The sequence below is a fragment of the Fusarium proliferatum genome (genome assembly GCF_900067095.1).
Source record: "Fusarium proliferatum ET1 genome assembly, contig: FPRO_scaffold005, whole genome shotgun sequence".
NCBI lineage: Eukaryota > Fungi > Ascomycota > Sordariomycetes > Hypocreales > Nectriaceae > Fusarium > Fusarium proliferatum.
This window is the reverse complement of record NW_022194794.1, coordinates 3221314-3236635: the sequence shown is the minus strand read 5'-3', so window position 1 is coordinate 3236635 and position 15322 is coordinate 3221314. Positions and strand designations below refer to the sequence as shown.

General features: G+C 47.8%; 5 protein-coding genes across 5 annotated transcripts; 3 read left to right on the top strand and 2 right to left on the bottom strand.

Moving 5' to 3' along the window:
- Window positions 1-184: 184 nt before the first annotated feature.
- FPRO_11342 (uncharacterized protein) lies at window positions 185-2434 on the bottom strand (the record flags this gene model as incomplete). Its single annotated transcript, XM_031232404.1, has 9 exons — window positions 185-520; window positions 571-823; window positions 874-968; window positions 1036-1138; window positions 1191-1437; window positions 1500-1566; window positions 1622-1666; window positions 1721-2285; window positions 2361-2434. 9 exons carry the CDS (start codon window positions 2432-2434, stop codon window positions 185-187), a joined length of 1785 nt encoding a protein of 594 aa, XP_031082344.1.
- Window positions 2435-2926: 492 nt separating this feature from the next.
- On the top strand, window positions 2927-3948 carry FPRO_11341 (uncharacterized protein; the record flags this gene model as incomplete). The annotated part of the gene is made up of 2 exons (XM_031232403.1): window positions 2927-3044; window positions 3101-3948. 2 exons carry the CDS (start codon window positions 2927-2929, stop codon window positions 3946-3948), a joined length of 966 nt encoding a protein of 321 aa, XP_031082343.1.
- A 1044-nt stretch (window positions 3949-4992) lies between these two features.
- On the top strand, window positions 4993-6493 carry FPRO_11340 (uncharacterized protein; the record flags this gene model as incomplete). The annotated part of the gene is made up of 2 exons (XM_031232402.1): window positions 4993-5971; window positions 6024-6493. 2 exons carry the CDS (start codon window positions 4993-4995, stop codon window positions 6491-6493), a joined length of 1449 nt encoding a protein of 482 aa, XP_031082342.1.
- Window positions 6494-7511: 1018 nt separating this feature from the next.
- Window positions 7512-8231, bottom strand: FPRO_11339 (uncharacterized protein; the record flags this gene model as incomplete). Its single annotated transcript, XM_031232401.1, has 1 exon — window positions 7512-8231. The coding sequence occupies one exon, from the start codon at window positions 8229-8231 to the stop codon at window positions 7512-7514; it is 720 nt and encodes a 239-aa protein (XP_031082341.1).
- A 1468-nt stretch (window positions 8232-9699) lies between these two features.
- On the top strand, window positions 9700-15249 carry FPRO_11338 (uncharacterized protein; the record flags this gene model as incomplete). Its single annotated transcript, XM_031232400.1, has 3 exons — window positions 9700-9870; window positions 9949-11613; window positions 11662-15249. The coding sequence occupies 3 exons, from the start codon at window positions 9700-9702 to the stop codon at window positions 15247-15249; spliced, it is 5424 nt and encodes a 1807-aa protein (XP_031082340.1).
- Between the last annotated feature and the right edge of the window lie 73 nt (window positions 15250-15322).

Here is a 15322-nt window from a genome sequence, read left to right as displayed (position 1 = left end):
TTACTTGTAGTCAATGTCGATCGAATTACGCCTAGAAGAAGATTTACATTTTTGATCCCTGACTGTCTACACATATATAACCCTGAGCACCCATAGAGTACTCGCAATTAATCTACTCTATGAACAGATAGCAGTATACCTCGCCCGAAGATCCTGTTAATGCATGGCAATACTCTTACCTTTACTAACTAGCATACTCGATATCAAACTTGTGTTCCCGCTTATTAGACCCAACACGAACTTCCCACTTCGGTTCACCTTGCAATCCCATAGTAAGTTCAAGGTCGTTATGCTTTCTCCATCCCTCTGATGGATCCCCTACTGGTTGCCATTCAGTAATAGGCTTGTCCCAGTCACACTCAATCCGACACAAGCTCAACACAGCAGAGTTTGATCTCTTTGGTGCTGGATCCTCAGCGCTGTATACAATTTTGAAGGCGCACTTTTCAGGCATATCTCTAGCCCTGTAATAGTGGTGATAGAAGAAAGGAATCCGCGATTTCTTGTCGATCTTATCACCCTGTGATGGTTTTAGTACGAGCATACGCCTCGAACAATTGGCTTTCGTACCTTTAGCAAATACCACCTCATTCTTGACACTCTTTCGAATCCTTCTGGGTTAATCGTAATCACATCTTCAGGGTCAAGATTTAAGCCTTCAGTGGAGGTACTGACCACAATTCCGTAGTGGTACCTTGATCGGCGAGAAACAACATCTGGTAGGATTCCAAGAGCTTCTTGATCTTCTGGTGAATGGACTGGCTGAGACGAAATATTCTCCTGCAGCAGCCGTAGAACTGCACCTCGAGCAACAGCAGACCATCTGGAGACCTCTGATTAGCATATGGATTATATCAGATGGAGATATCCTACCCATCGCTTGGTCTGAGGACCTTGTTGGAGAAGATTTCAGTCAGCTTATCGTAGACATACTCGGAGCTACCCAAACCCCCAACGAGAAGTATCTTCTAGAACGCCCGCGGATTAGTTCATCTGGACTTTGGTATCACTTCGTGACGGAGAATTAGTGGTTACCTTTGGCGGCTTCCCTGTTTCCTCTTGGACCTCTTTGCATTGACTCCCAACCAACGTCCGAATGCCTGTAAGAGATCTGTTGAAGAAGCCCGTCATTTCTTCACTTTCCAGACGTGTCAGTATCTTGTCAACTACTTGCAATCAGAAAAGCATACTTGCTGATGATCAAGGTGTCCTTGTGTCTGAGCCGAGCAAGCGTGCCATAGGCCTTACTCGGCGGATGGAGGTGATAGTTCTCTTGTGCGTTAGAAATACTAAAACTTCGTTTTGCGCCGAGTTCCCATTCCCGCAAAATAAACTGATTGTAATCAAAGTCTTTGAGAGAACTGATCTTTAGCTTGGCCTTACCACGGACATAGGACTCAAATGCTTGGTCAATCTGGAACGCGCCAGCCAGTTTTCCTATGACGCTATGTTAGATATGAAAAATCCGAACGCCATTATAGCTCATAAAGTCCACCAACCTGTTCCTGGGACGCACTCTTCCAGCTTGAAGGGGCGTTCGGAGACAACTTTGTAGCTGATGACATCCTGATCAATATGTTAGCTCCTATCAACAGATAGAACCGAGAAATTGGTGTCATACTACTGTACCACCGCCTGCGTCACAAACAACAAACGATTCATTTTGCTTTACTTATAATTAGCGCTAATTGGCAACTTAGACGTAGGTGGTTATACGTACTTGTATCTCTGGAGAAGAGTTTCTCTGGAAGAGACTGGCCAACGCGGCAGCCTCGGGCTCTTGTACGAGTATGAGAGTCGTTTCTCCAATGTCTCTGTACTTTGTGATTCCTGCAATCTTGGCAGCCTCTCTCATCGCACTCTGTGCATAAGCGGGCCAGATGGCGGGAATGGTAATGGCAACACGCAGGGGTAGATTGTCTACATCCAGCATGGACTTAAGAGCTGCATAAGTGTGATCCCACACGTTCTTCAAGTAGTAGCCAACAACTTGCACTGCCGTAAGCCTCTTCCGGGAGCTGGACAGGATGTCCCTGGCCTGTTGAAGTTGGGGCGCGTTGCGAATCTCTTCTTTGGCGATGTCCTCGTTTTTCAGTAGCAGGAGCTTGAACCACTTCATGGGCTTCATGTCAGGCGTGATTTCAAAGCCCCATTTACCTGAATCAATGTCGTAAAGAGTTGGTACTTGAACTTCATTCTGGTTGCGATGATCCTCAGATGCCCAACCCGTAATGGAATGGACTTCTTTGGGATTGGTAGATCGTGCCCAAGAAACGCCAGAGTAACTGTAGTAAGGAGATGTTTGTGTTAGTCACTTCCGTTTAACAAATAAGCGTTATGTGACATCTTGGCTCACTCACGTCGTTCCAAAGTCGATGCCAATGGCAACAAATTTGGGCGAATAGTCATCGGGATATGCCTGGTAAGAATGCATATTGCATCAGGTAGCAGTAGGGGCTGGCCTTCAAATTGACAAGTGGACGCTCAAGTTCTGTACGACTGTCGGTCTGGATTGGGGAAGACTGGTTGGGAATATGAGAAGTAGTCTGCACCTTAATGCGAACCTGGATCTAGCTTTCATCTTCTTAAAGTCAGCCTAAGGCAGCTCTCGAGTCGCCAAGCTCATCCAGCTGCGGACGCCTTGCCAGGCAGTCCACTTCCCCACTCACATAACTGAGAATAGGCGCTGAGGCGTCTGCATGCGTTGTGGCATTGCCTTGCCCGCATATTTCTCACCCACCTGAGAGTGCAGAGTCCGCTAAGGTGGCTAGGTGGGCTGCATGGCCCTGAGAGGGAGCCAATTTACCCACAGCCTGATTTCTTTCTCAGCTCTCAAATAGAGGCATGCTTATTTTAATCGTCTTGTGCCAGCCTCAGAAGAGAAATACTAACAATCACAAAAGACTTCCAAATGGCTAAACCCACCATGGATAACAAAAGCGACGGCGTTGTTCTAGTCATGGGAGTCACTGGGGCAGGGAAAAGCTATTTCCTGAACCAGCTTAAAAGCGAATCTGTTGTTGAAGGCCACTCCCTGTATTCAGGTATACATTACCCCTCACTTCGCTGCCTCTGGTATCAAAACTTATCGCGTTTACAGGAACACAGAAATGCCAGGCAGTTCATATCATCCTCGACGAGGATGAGAAGCGCAGTATCACAGTGGTTGATACGCCGGGGTTTGGTGATACATTTCGCTCCCAGGCAGAAATCGTTGGCGAAATCACGGACTACCTTGCTGCTCAGCATCTGTCTGGCTTGCCTCTTCGGGGTATTTTATACCTCCACAAAATCACGGACAACAAGGTTACCGATGCTTCGCTACAGCACATCCAAATCCTCAGAAAGCTTGTCGGAGACAATGCCATGACTAATGTCATTCTGGTTACGACCATGTGGAATATTCTCCGCCCAGAGGATCACCGGCGTGCTGTTCAGCGCGAGCAAGAACTTGTAACCAGCTTCTGGAGCTCAATGATAGACAACGGGTCCATCGTGGCCCAGTTCAACGGCACGCCAAGATCTGCTTATCCTCTTATCCATCAGCTGGCAGATCAGCAGAGTGTGGTCCTCGATATCCAGAAAGAAATCGTGGATGAGAACCGTTCGATTTTAGAAACCGCTACGGGCATGACCCTTATTGAACAGCTGAGAGAAGACCATGAGGCTTACCAGATTAAGCTGTGCAACCTACGGGACCAACTGGGCCAGCAACAAAAGCTAAGGCCGGCCAACAAAGTGGAGATTAAGCGGCTGAAAAGTGAGATCAAATCAACTGAGGAGGTTCTGGATGCTATAAGCGGTTCAGTGGGTCGCATGAGCGTTCGACCTGGTGCGCCAATGCGACAGCGAATGAAGCAGGCTCTGAGGGAACATGGCGGGAAAGCTCCGGTAGCAATCGGAGTGGCCCTCAACATCACCTTGTTTGTAGTTGGGCTGTTCATATAGTGTAAGGCAGTGAAGCGAAGCCTTATCACGGTTTAGATAGTTTTTCTTTTTTTGGCTTTTTTAATTATGTGTCTCTTCCTCAAACGTATCAGCTTCAACTAGTCAGCTGAGTTGAGGTGAATCAGTTCAGGTGTCAGCGGTGACAGTTCCATGCATGCCAAGGTGAGAGAATATTGGATGGTGGCGGCTGACTGGCGGACGCGTGGGGGCTACCACGAACACCTATAGAGAATACCCATGTTTTCAGTTAAGCCCAGAGCGCTTAACGGTTACAATGACTGTGCGAATCATCCGCATTTGGACCCGATTGTGGGTTTCAATTGTTACAGTTTATTATGTAGTTTAGCGATATTGATGAACTTTAAATCAAGATAAATATTACTTCTTTGCAGAAGGTGACTTTTCCCAGTGCATCTAGTTTCAACACTGTTCGGCGTTATTAGTATAGTAGGTACATTGTACGGAATCAGGCTGCAAACCAACACTTCTGCAGAAGGACATATCAGGCTGTCAATCAGCCCCAGGTCTGGCTAAAAGTTGTATTTGGGCTAAGCACAAACGAGCACCTCGTATATGCATGTCTCGGCCATCCTGCAGGGCGGTGGAATGGCGAACCAGCGCGCTCACAAGGCTCTCTCCAAGATCAGACGAGGTGAGCGCAATGTATTGCTGGGACACGGAGCCCCAATCCAGGCAGTACTTGTTGCAGTGTAATTGGTAGTAAGACCTTGCTCTTCAATTCGCGGAACTGCAGGTTCTCCCTCTTCGCCCTCTGCCTCCCTCCTCAAGAGCTTCCCTCCCTTTCCAGCAGTCCAAGTCAAAAAGAGCACCAAGCATTCTGCCTTAACGACCCAAACACAATTCTCGTCCCTATTGACTATGAAGCGTTCCTATCACGCTGAACGAGAACCTGCCAATCGCCCTCCTATCACAAAGGCAGGTCGGCCTACCGAGCCCTCCTATAACCTAGTATCAGAAAAGCCTCATAGGAGCAGCTCTAAATCGTCAAGACATTCAAATCACTCCAGGCGTCGCTCTATGGACATGTCGGAAGCAGAAGAACCCATCGATGATCTTGTTAAAAGACCAACTTCTCACGGTGTGATGCAGCGTCTCAAAAATAAGCTCTCGTCGTTAACTCAACAACCATCTATAAACAATGCAGTCAAGAATCCTGAGAGTCCTGGGAGGAGATCTATCAACTCAATTCAGAAGTCAGTTGAACTCAACGTACCCAATGGACTACGAAGTCCCAGATCCCCGGTCGGTGAACCAAGCCAGCCCACTACTCAACCAAATGGCACTTCACATGCATTCCCTGTCGATGGCCAAGGCCCTGAGGACAATTTCCACGGACCACCAAGTGTTCAAAGTCCTTCATCCGGGCTACCAGCTGAGGGTCCTGGTGTCCATAGAGTCTGTACACCAAATGATTTTCATACCGAACAATCCAAGGGACTCCCGCTTGTTCCAGCAGTTCATCACACCCATGTCATGGCTATATCTCAGGATGAGAGCATCTCTTATGGAGAAAAGGACTTAGCGATGACTCTCAATGAGCAACAGGAGATTATGAACGACCTCATTGCAGAAAAAGAGTCTCTTTCACAGCAACTGGAAGCGGAGCGTCAACAGCGGCAGAAAGACCTTGCCTACTGGAGAAATCGCACCAGTGAAGCCGCAAGCAAGAGTGCCAATCTTGTCCCTGGGATGCCTCTCAGTCAGCCAGACACCGAACTCCGCAACGAGTGGCGAAACCTGGCCTTTGACGTGAGGAATTTTGTAGACAATCACTTCAACAAAGTGAGCACTAACAAACTTGAGGCTTGGGGGAAAGAGAACGGGGATTTCCTTCGAAAGATCACCCCGACCTATCAACAAGTCGTTGGGGGGAGGCGGTCAGGTCTTGCTATGGTTGAGGCAGCTGTTTGGCAAGGCCTCTGCAGGGCGGTGTTTGGGGGCCTCGGGGACAATAGCCCCATGATCTGGGCTGGTCCATATCAAAGGAGCCTGAGAATATTGGGTGAGCATAAGCATTAGTCTGTGAGGTTAAGTCATAACTGACACGGCGATAGTTAATGAACTCCAGCAAGGCCAAAAGCAGAAGAATTCCGAACAGTTTTCTCCCCTCTTCCATCAGTGGGGTGCTCTCACAGCCAATCTGATAGAAGTACTTCGGACGTCTGAACATCACTACCAACGGGTTCATCCCGTGGTCCAAGAGCTAGAAGATCTATTCTTTGCCTGCCGCTCTGTCGGCGTGATGTACAAGTCCGACACATATCGGCGAGACCTGCGGGCCCTAGTCACGAAAGCTGCCAGGTTTGACTTCAACCTGTCTGGCCAAACGGCTGAGTATTTCATCGGTTGGCCGACGTCTGGTCGGTCCAACATGTCATTTGATCAGAAGACAATGCAAGTGTCACAACGGAGTCCCCAGTCAACCAGGAATGTGAGGTTCATACTACAGCCTTGTTTCTTTCGAGTTAATAAGCAGGACGATACTTTGGCGGTCATTGATGAATGTACTGTTTGGATGTTTTAGTTTTAATATGTAATAGACCGTGAGTTCTCTATAAATCTCACTAGGCCGCTATCACTCTTCGCCTAGTTCTCTGTCTGTCTCATCTGCATCGGGTTTCATACCACTCTTCATCAAGATTTATCGGCCATCGTGAAAGCTTCTGGGCAAAAGCTTATATTGGGGGAAATGTATACCATGCTCTCATTCATCACCTGTGTTTGCAGCCTAAAGCTCAACCTGAAAGGCCGCAGTCAAGCCATAGACACCATCTTCAGTCCTAGGGCGTAGATAGATCATCCCTCGTCTTTAAATCGACGCTCCAACACGATCAGTCTCTGTTCGCAAGCCTCAATGCGGCGTCCTCATCTTGCTCGGTGGCTTTTGAACATTGACCTTTGTAACCTATACAGGTTCATCACTGCCTATATTGCAACCCAATATATTGGGGCTAATTTCTGTTCCTACAGGTTTTGAAGACGTCGAAAAGGCATCATCTGTGGAGAATGACGTCGCAAGTCACAAGGTTAATGTAATTTTTTGACAAGGGAGACAATTAATAGCTATTAATTGATAATTAAAGCTTATAGCATCTCAACAAAATATATCAAGCCAACATATTAAAAAGTACTAATTAACTTTAGGTTTCTAAAGGCAATATATATATAGCCTTAATGCAGATAAGTCTTCTAATGAAAATCAGAATAATATACTTTAATGATGACTCAATCAGTAACCGAAGTCACACGTGGCTACATAAATAAACACAGTCAAAGTCACATTAAGTTCCCTCGAAGAGGGCAGTCAACAGCTATCTGGAGGAAAGTTCCGAGTTTGGCTATGGTAGCGGCCACTTTGGTATTTACATAGTCATGTCACATTATCCGACAAACCTTTCACTGAGTTAAGATTCAAGCAGGCAATCAGTAGTAAGATAACAGGTAAATTAATTAGCTAGCAACCAACCCAGAACAAATGAGATATCCTTAATAAATCTATATCATAACAATCCCGTGAAATCCATGAACCGATAGGTTTCCGTTCAATTGATGATGATGCGCTGGGACTTGGGAGTAGCCTTAGGAATGACTACGGTCAAGAGACCATCCTTGAGGTCGGCAGTGACCGCGTCGTGGTTGATGTAGGTGGGGAAAGTGAAGTAGCGCGAGAACTCCTTGCTATAGCCAGAGCGTCTTGGCTCTTCAGGTTGCTCAGGCTTCTTCTCCTGTAACTTCTCGCTGAGAGTCTCAGGCTCCGGCTGGCTGACGGTCTTTGACTTCTCCGATGTGTGACTCAAGACCTCAAACTCGTCATCATCGACATCATCCTCGACAGTGGCCTGGTAAGAGCTTCTACTTCGGGTGTCTTCGTTGTCTGAATCGGTGACTGGGGTGGGAGCAGTCTGCTCGGTGGTTGTTTCAACTGGCTTGGGCTCCTCTGTGAATCGCTCAACCTTGCCGCTGACGACAAGCTTGCGAGGCTCAGGGAACTCGACAGTGACGTGCTCCTTGTTCATACCGGGAAGCTCGCCGTAGAGCACGAAGGAGTCCTCAGTCTCATGTGCCTCGAAGCGGGGCTCCCATGGGCGGGAGTTCACCCGATAGGCAGGGCAGGAAGCCTGAGCGCGGGTCTTCTGTTGAGGCTGGCATTGGCGCTTTCGCTGGGGCTGCTGAACCGACTGGTCAAGCTCTCGGAGGAGATGATAGAGTGGGTTCTGGGGAGCCTGGATATGGTAGAAGGTCTGGGGAAGGAAGAATGCCATTGTGTTTGTGTGTTTTGGTTGCGAGTTGTAGAGTGTGATTGATATGATGGATCAGGCTTTTGATTGGCTGAGCAGAGGCGACTTGTGCTTTGGGCTTTGTTCGGATTAAATGAGCAGTGAAGAGATGAATTCTGATGATGAAAAGATTTACCAAAGACGTCGGAAGCGATTCATTTATACATCAACATCTTAGAGTTAACCTTTAGGCAGGGCGTTCTTGCGCAAGCTGTTACTCAACATATCGAATTGCCATGATCTTGCCCGAAGCATCCAGAAGGTTCTTGGGACTTTTCCAAGCTGAGTAAGATGCCATTTGTCAGTATTCCGCGCTAAAATTAGCCACTGTGGCTGCTGTGGCTGCTTGGAAATTCACAGTCTGAGCCTGAACCGATGAAACTGAGTCAGCATTGATGACAAATTTGACTCCCAGACAGTCCGTGCTAACGCCGTCGGACTTTTGCCAGTGAAACCGTGATGGGGCGTACCCGATACTAAAGCAAAGCGTATAACGAGACGTAACAATTGGCGTATAGCTGCGAAAAAAAAAAATTCATTTCTGATTTCTCGATTTATTTTAACTTTTTTACCTATTTTAGTGCCCCGACGATATTACTGCGGATGGCCAGAGCAAGCAGATTAAAATGCTTTTGTCCAGTAAACGGAGCTGGATATATGCACGTCTAGCGTGCAATGAATGAAAATCGAAGCAGATGGAGAACGGTCACGTCGCATAAGTTTTAGATATCACATGTATCTAATACTGCTTCTGTTATGCCTACTGCGGTAATATACAACCTTGTTATCTTGTCTGCCAATATGACAATACTCGTAGTCCACTATCAAGACGGTCAGAGGGAAGATAACACCCCGCGCTCTGTAACTAGAATCAGGAGGCTCCTGCTTCAAGACCATCACCAGCAGTAACACCACTAATATAGTTCAATTCTACATGTAGAGATGCGTCAGAGAGCTATCTCTATCTACCTCTGCGAAATAAAAGTCTAGACTACCCCCACAATAGTACTGAAATCTACTGAAACCTAAATGGAATAGTGCCTAAAATTCCTACCAGTTAAACAGAAAGGTAAGCGACATTATCCCAAAGCAGCAAGCGTGACTTGGCGTAATTCGTCACTTTTGTCTCCAGCTTTTCGATAGTCAGCGCCATAGACTTTGTTTACAGCACCTAGCTTGTAGATGTCACAGCAAAATGTTTTTCTGTACCGTGTCTTATAGGTAAAGCTAAAGAAATCTAGATCCAGTGGCGTATATTGGTCCCAGAATGTGGTCTGATGATAAGACTTTCAGCTTTCAGCTTCCAGCTTGACTCTTGTCCGACTTTCTGTTGTCGCTCTTGGATAAAATCTCCTGGCTTTCCACTAACCACATTGCATTGTCCCTCCAAAGTACAAACTCCAACTATTACACGTCATCTTGTATATCTGAATTATTTCCTCCTGTCTACGCCATGGAGATTACTGACGGATCCTCGCTTTATCAAGGGCCTGGTTGTAATTTATCCAACCCCAAGTATGGCTACGACTTTGTCATCTCAACTACCCAAGCTAGTATAAACTCGGATCTGTGCATGTACCTGCACAACAGCACTTTGCCTTGTAACTACTTTTGTTTTCTCTCGGTATGTTACTCCATTTCGCAATCAGATAACCCTTGAAGGTGTGTGTTAGGGGCTGTTAAGCCAGCTAATCAGGACCAGAGCCCCTCAAATGCGAATGCAGTGGTTCCAGTCGCCTTGGAGGACCTTGTTACAAAGACAGGTGGGGTTGATCCCTTCAAGGTGCCACGGGATACCCCGTACACAGACCCTCGGGTTCAGGCGCTAACCAAGGTGGGGTTCGCCGTTGGTGTCAAGATCCGCATGGGGCTTCCTCCTGGTGTAGAACCGAAGGATCTCCCTCCCATTCTAGAGCTTGGCGATCTTGCCAACTTTGCCACTTTCAATATCCTTTGCTCCGACTTTCATGTTGTTGAAAATGAACCAGGCAATTCCGCTAGCCCCAATGGTAAGTGGAATGTCTGGAAGCAGCCATCGGGCCGTCCATGGACTCTCAAAACATGGGTCAGCCTCGTTCATGCCAGTCTCGACAATCAGCTGAATGGTTCGGCACATTTTGCTCAAAACCCAGCGAAGAAACAACGACTCCTCAAAAGACTTCAGAACATATCCAGCACAGCTTTCAGTCTGCAACAGCTGTTGCTCGACATGGATAATGCTACGGTTCAGAATGTCCCTGTCATTGAAGGCATGAAGGCTGGCAGTCGAGCTCACCTTGTTGTCTCTGGACAACTCGGGAGCATCTGGACAGCATTCACCAAGAAGTGCCATTGCCCTCCAATCTCTGTCGTCGCTGTTCCCCAAACACCCCCGGACGCCTCCAAACTCCGCTTGTCATCCTTCCACCTTCAAATCAACCGCTTCAAGGACAGCAATGGTGATACCGTCAAGAATCCTACTAAGGAACAGCTCGCTGCAACGACTCTCGATTACCGTTGCATGACAAGTGGCTCACAGCTACCGCCTGATAAGCATTTCTCCTGGAACTGGGTCGAGCCAACCAGCATCAATTCCGAAAGCGGTGTTGTCGCCATCAAGAGAGAAGTCTTTGCCCAGTACTTAATTGATGCGATTATTCCTCAAATTAAGAAATACTGTATCACCACGGACCCCGTCGTGGGACATCGAAACGAGTGGGGCAGTGGGAAACTATGGGCAGACTGGTCTTTACCCACGATTGACAACCAGACCCCCAAGGCTCTTATCCGACGCGGGAGTACCAATATATGTGTTATTAACTACTCTGCGATCGACGACCCAGACACAAGCTCAACACGAGGTTCGATATACGGCTCAAGATATTGCCGCTTGGATGTTGTGCCTGGCTATGAATGCGACGTCGTGCTTACTGGCAACACTCTGAAAATCTTCCAGCGAGTTGGTGTCAACGTCAGATTCAAATGCGATGTTGCTCCCATTCTATTGAACCAAGTTTCTAATTTTGATGAAAGGTGTCTGGCATACAACGACGTCGCTATCGATGACTATGAGTTGTCAGTCGGACAGACAGGCTGTCTTCAAATCACCCACACCAACAGCTCCCCGGAGAGTAATCCTGATCAATTCGGGGACATGAGCTCATTTTTCCAGACTGACGATTTATTGAAGAAGATTAGAAGCGCCTTTACTGCACCAAAGCCTATCGACTTCACTTCCACAAATGCCGCAGCATTACAAAATTTTATCTTTCCCGGAGGAAAGGTCTTCACTTATAAGAATGTCAGAGCAGCACCAAGTGGAGATCTCCTCTGCAGCCTGACCTACACAGACCCCGACGAAGCCATCGCCTCTCCAGCAATGCTCAAAGTACGTGACCTGCAGTTTGAGAGTAGCCCATATTAATCTAGTTGGTAGTTTCCAGCAGCGAAAGCGGAGGATGATGTCCCATCTACTCCAGTCGCTATACCCGTCCCAGCTACGACTACGCCACCAGCTTCCCTGACATCTACGACGGAGATGATGCAGAACTACGTCCCCGGCGAAATTGTCAATCCTTCTGGCAAGTTTGAGGCCTTGCAGACACAAGATGGCCACTCTATTCTTTTCAGTCTAAGCTCTACAAATGTGTTGCAAGCCATCGTCGAGCAGAGCGGTGCCAGCTCAACAGGATGGAGAATAGCAGACCTCTCGTCTAAAGTCGTCAGTTCCGCCTTTGCCAGCGACAAGAGTGCAGTTGTCAAAACATTCGACGCCAACCAAAGTGCTGTAGACGGAACTATCAGTCTGGCAATGATTGTTACTTCTGGGGGTACAGACCACCTGCTATTATCTCTGTACAACCACAACTCAGCCGCCGCATGGACTCCCGCGCCAAATCTGTCCTGGAAATCGATTCCCTTCGATGCTGCATCAACATCTGGCGCTGCGATAGTCATAGCGGGTGTCATGTTTGCCGAGTCAGATGCCACTCATCAGCAACACATTATTGTTGATATCGACCGCTCAGCTTCTGACGCAGTCAAGCAAATCTCTCGATTCTACGTCAACCCACTAGCAACAGATAAACACTGGATCTCGCATGATGTACCAGTAGATATCCAAGACGGCAACTATCAAAGCTGTGTTGGGAGGTTCCAAAACGAGCTTGTTGATGGAGTCTTTACCTGTGGTGTATCTGGAAACTCAGGCCAACTTGTCTATGTCCCTATTAGCAACGCCTTTGGTTCCGGTCCGCCTGCACCGCGCACCCTCAGCCTCCCCGGAAATGTAACAGCTTCGGCGATAGCAACTGCAAGAGCATACAACAACTCGACAGACTTGTATGTCATTGGCGTGCAGACTCTATTCTGGTTTCCTGCAAACAGCCAGGCAAGCCAATCTGTTGCTACGACAATCTTCAGCAACAGCATTTTCCAGGACACTACTGAATTATCAGCCATGACACACGGAGGTGTTACAACCCTTTGGGGCAAGAATGGTAGCGATCAGATCTACTACACCTCTTGTCCCAATACACAGCTTGGCATCGCAGCATCATGGAGCACACCTCTCCCGCTGATGAACGGTATAGAGAACATTTCCGCCTTTGTGAACCGCACAGGCTACAGCAACACCATCTTTGCCTCTGGAGGAACATCCCTTTGGCGATTAGTACAGGCTACAGAAACAACTGCCAAGCTTTGGCGTCAGGAGTCACTTGTTGTTGAGGCGCCGCCAAAGGCCAAGGCCATCGCATTCAACTCGTACACTACCACCATCCAACTTGCAGACGACAAGAAGATGCCAGCAGGTGATGTTTCTGTCTCTGTCACGGCGCCTTGTCGAACTCCAGTTTACATCAACGGCGTGTACTATGTCCTGAGTTCAACTCCTATCACTGTCTCGTCGGACAAGACTGGTACTTTGACAATAGTTGAAAATACCCACGATACTATCAACGGGACATCCATCACCGTTACCTGTGGCGGTCATCCAACGGTTATAGATCCATCACACAAGCACTTTCAAAAGATTACTTCGCTCAACACACCCACTGCCTTGGGAGCAGCCAAGATCCCAAAGAATGTCGTTGCAGGAGGTACTTCTGGCACCCCAGTTACAGCGCCTCTTGTCGATGAATCGACTTCGACGAACGATATGCAAAGTGCTTCATATACCTTGGGTAACCTTAACACTGTCTATGGTGCCATTAAAAATCCAAACGCACCTTTGAAGGTCGCTCCCAAGCCAGTCCCTCCCAAGCCAATCCCAGAGCATCACCCAAGTTCAGGCCTTTTCGGGTCTATTTGTGACACCTTTGAGAGTATTGGCCATACGATCGAGGCTGATGTTGGAGACATTTTCCATGCCCTCAAATCAGCTGCTGAAGCTATCGTTCACATCGTCAAGGAGGCAGCAAGCGATGTGTGGCATTTCGTAACCACCATCGCAGGCAAGATCTATCATGCAGTGCTCAGTACAGTGGATGCAGTTGTTGGTGCTGTCGAATGGGTCTTCAATGCTATCAAGACGGTGATCCAGGATGTAATCCGTTTCTTGGAGCTTCTCTTGGATTGGGAGGATATCACCCGCACCAAGAATGTTATCTGCAATATATCGAAGCTGTTTATGCAGGGTCAGATTGACTTGATTGCATCTGCAAAGCCCTTCTTCGACCAGGAGATGAATGGTCTCGTTACCATGATCAACAACTGGGCTGGTGATACAAGCTGGACGGACACGATTGGTCAAGCTACAACCCAGCCCTTGTCTGCAAACTGTAAGAATCCATCATCAGGCCAGACATCTGGCTCCCAGATGCTATCCAACCACTATAAGAACAACGCTTCTTCTTTGACCCTTGTTGAAAACGACACAGCCGATAGCGGGGTAGAAGAGCTTGTCGACAACCTCTTGACCGCTCTGGAGAATGAAGGCAAGACACTCACAGCAGCCTACAACAACCTGACGAACCTCGCCCACAAGGTCTCTTCTCAACCCCTGCAATACTCCCTCAAACAGCTTCTTGCAATAATTGCCGATGTCTTCATCTCTACCGTCGGTAACGTTGGGGATGCTATTCTAGATCTTCTGACGAGCGTCGCCAGTTCCGCCATGCACCTTCTCGACACAAAGTTCCACATCCCAATCATTTCTGATATACTCAGTGATCTTGGCATAAGCGAGCCTTCGCTTTTGGATCTCTTCTGCTGGATAGCCGCTGTCGCTTATACAGTCGTGTATAAGATCGTTCACGACAGCGCCCCATTCCCCGACAACGACGACGATGTGGAGGCCCTCATCAGTGCTGATAGCTGGCATACACTCCGAACCATTCTAGGTCAGCCGCCTGCTCTAGAGGAGCTTTCCTATTACTCTCGAGCCGCTTCATACATCTGGGCAGCGCCTAAAGAAATTAGTGCGTCAACAAAGAAGACTATTTACCTCTGCTTGCACAGCGTCGGTGGTCTTGTCGATCTCCTGAATGTGTTCGTCATCCCTCTTGAGGCCGATGGTTCTTCAGAAAGCAAGGACAATCCATTCAGCCGGCCCATGTCAGCTCTACATTATTTACATACCGCCTGCAGCACTGTTGCTGGATACGCTGTATCTCAGAATCCCATATCAAGCGATGCTCTCAAGGCTATGCAGTATACGAATACTGCTGTGGGCGTTGTGGCTGGCCCTCTTCTCGAAAAGTTCTTGAAAGCAACTAAGACAGGATTTCCCGCCCTTGACAAACGTGGCATGGGAGCTTTCGTTAAGGTTGTTGTCGGATATTGGGGGTTGTTTGTCACTGCCGGTCATCTCTATGAGTTGAGCCACGAAGCTGCTAGTGCCAGCCGGACGGCAGCTATCCTTATGGAGGTCAATAATATACTAGGAGAGATAAGCAGTGTTGCATATTGCGAAGCCGTCAATGATCCGGATCGAACCAGCAGAGAAATTCCTCTCTTAGTTGTAGCTGGGGTGGGATTGATTGGGACGGGGCTGGAGTTGTCATTACTGGCAACTGTTGACTAATAGTTTATGACTGTTAAATCTTGATGGGGATAAGTATTTGTTTAATGGACATCGACATTCTAATACTTCTCGT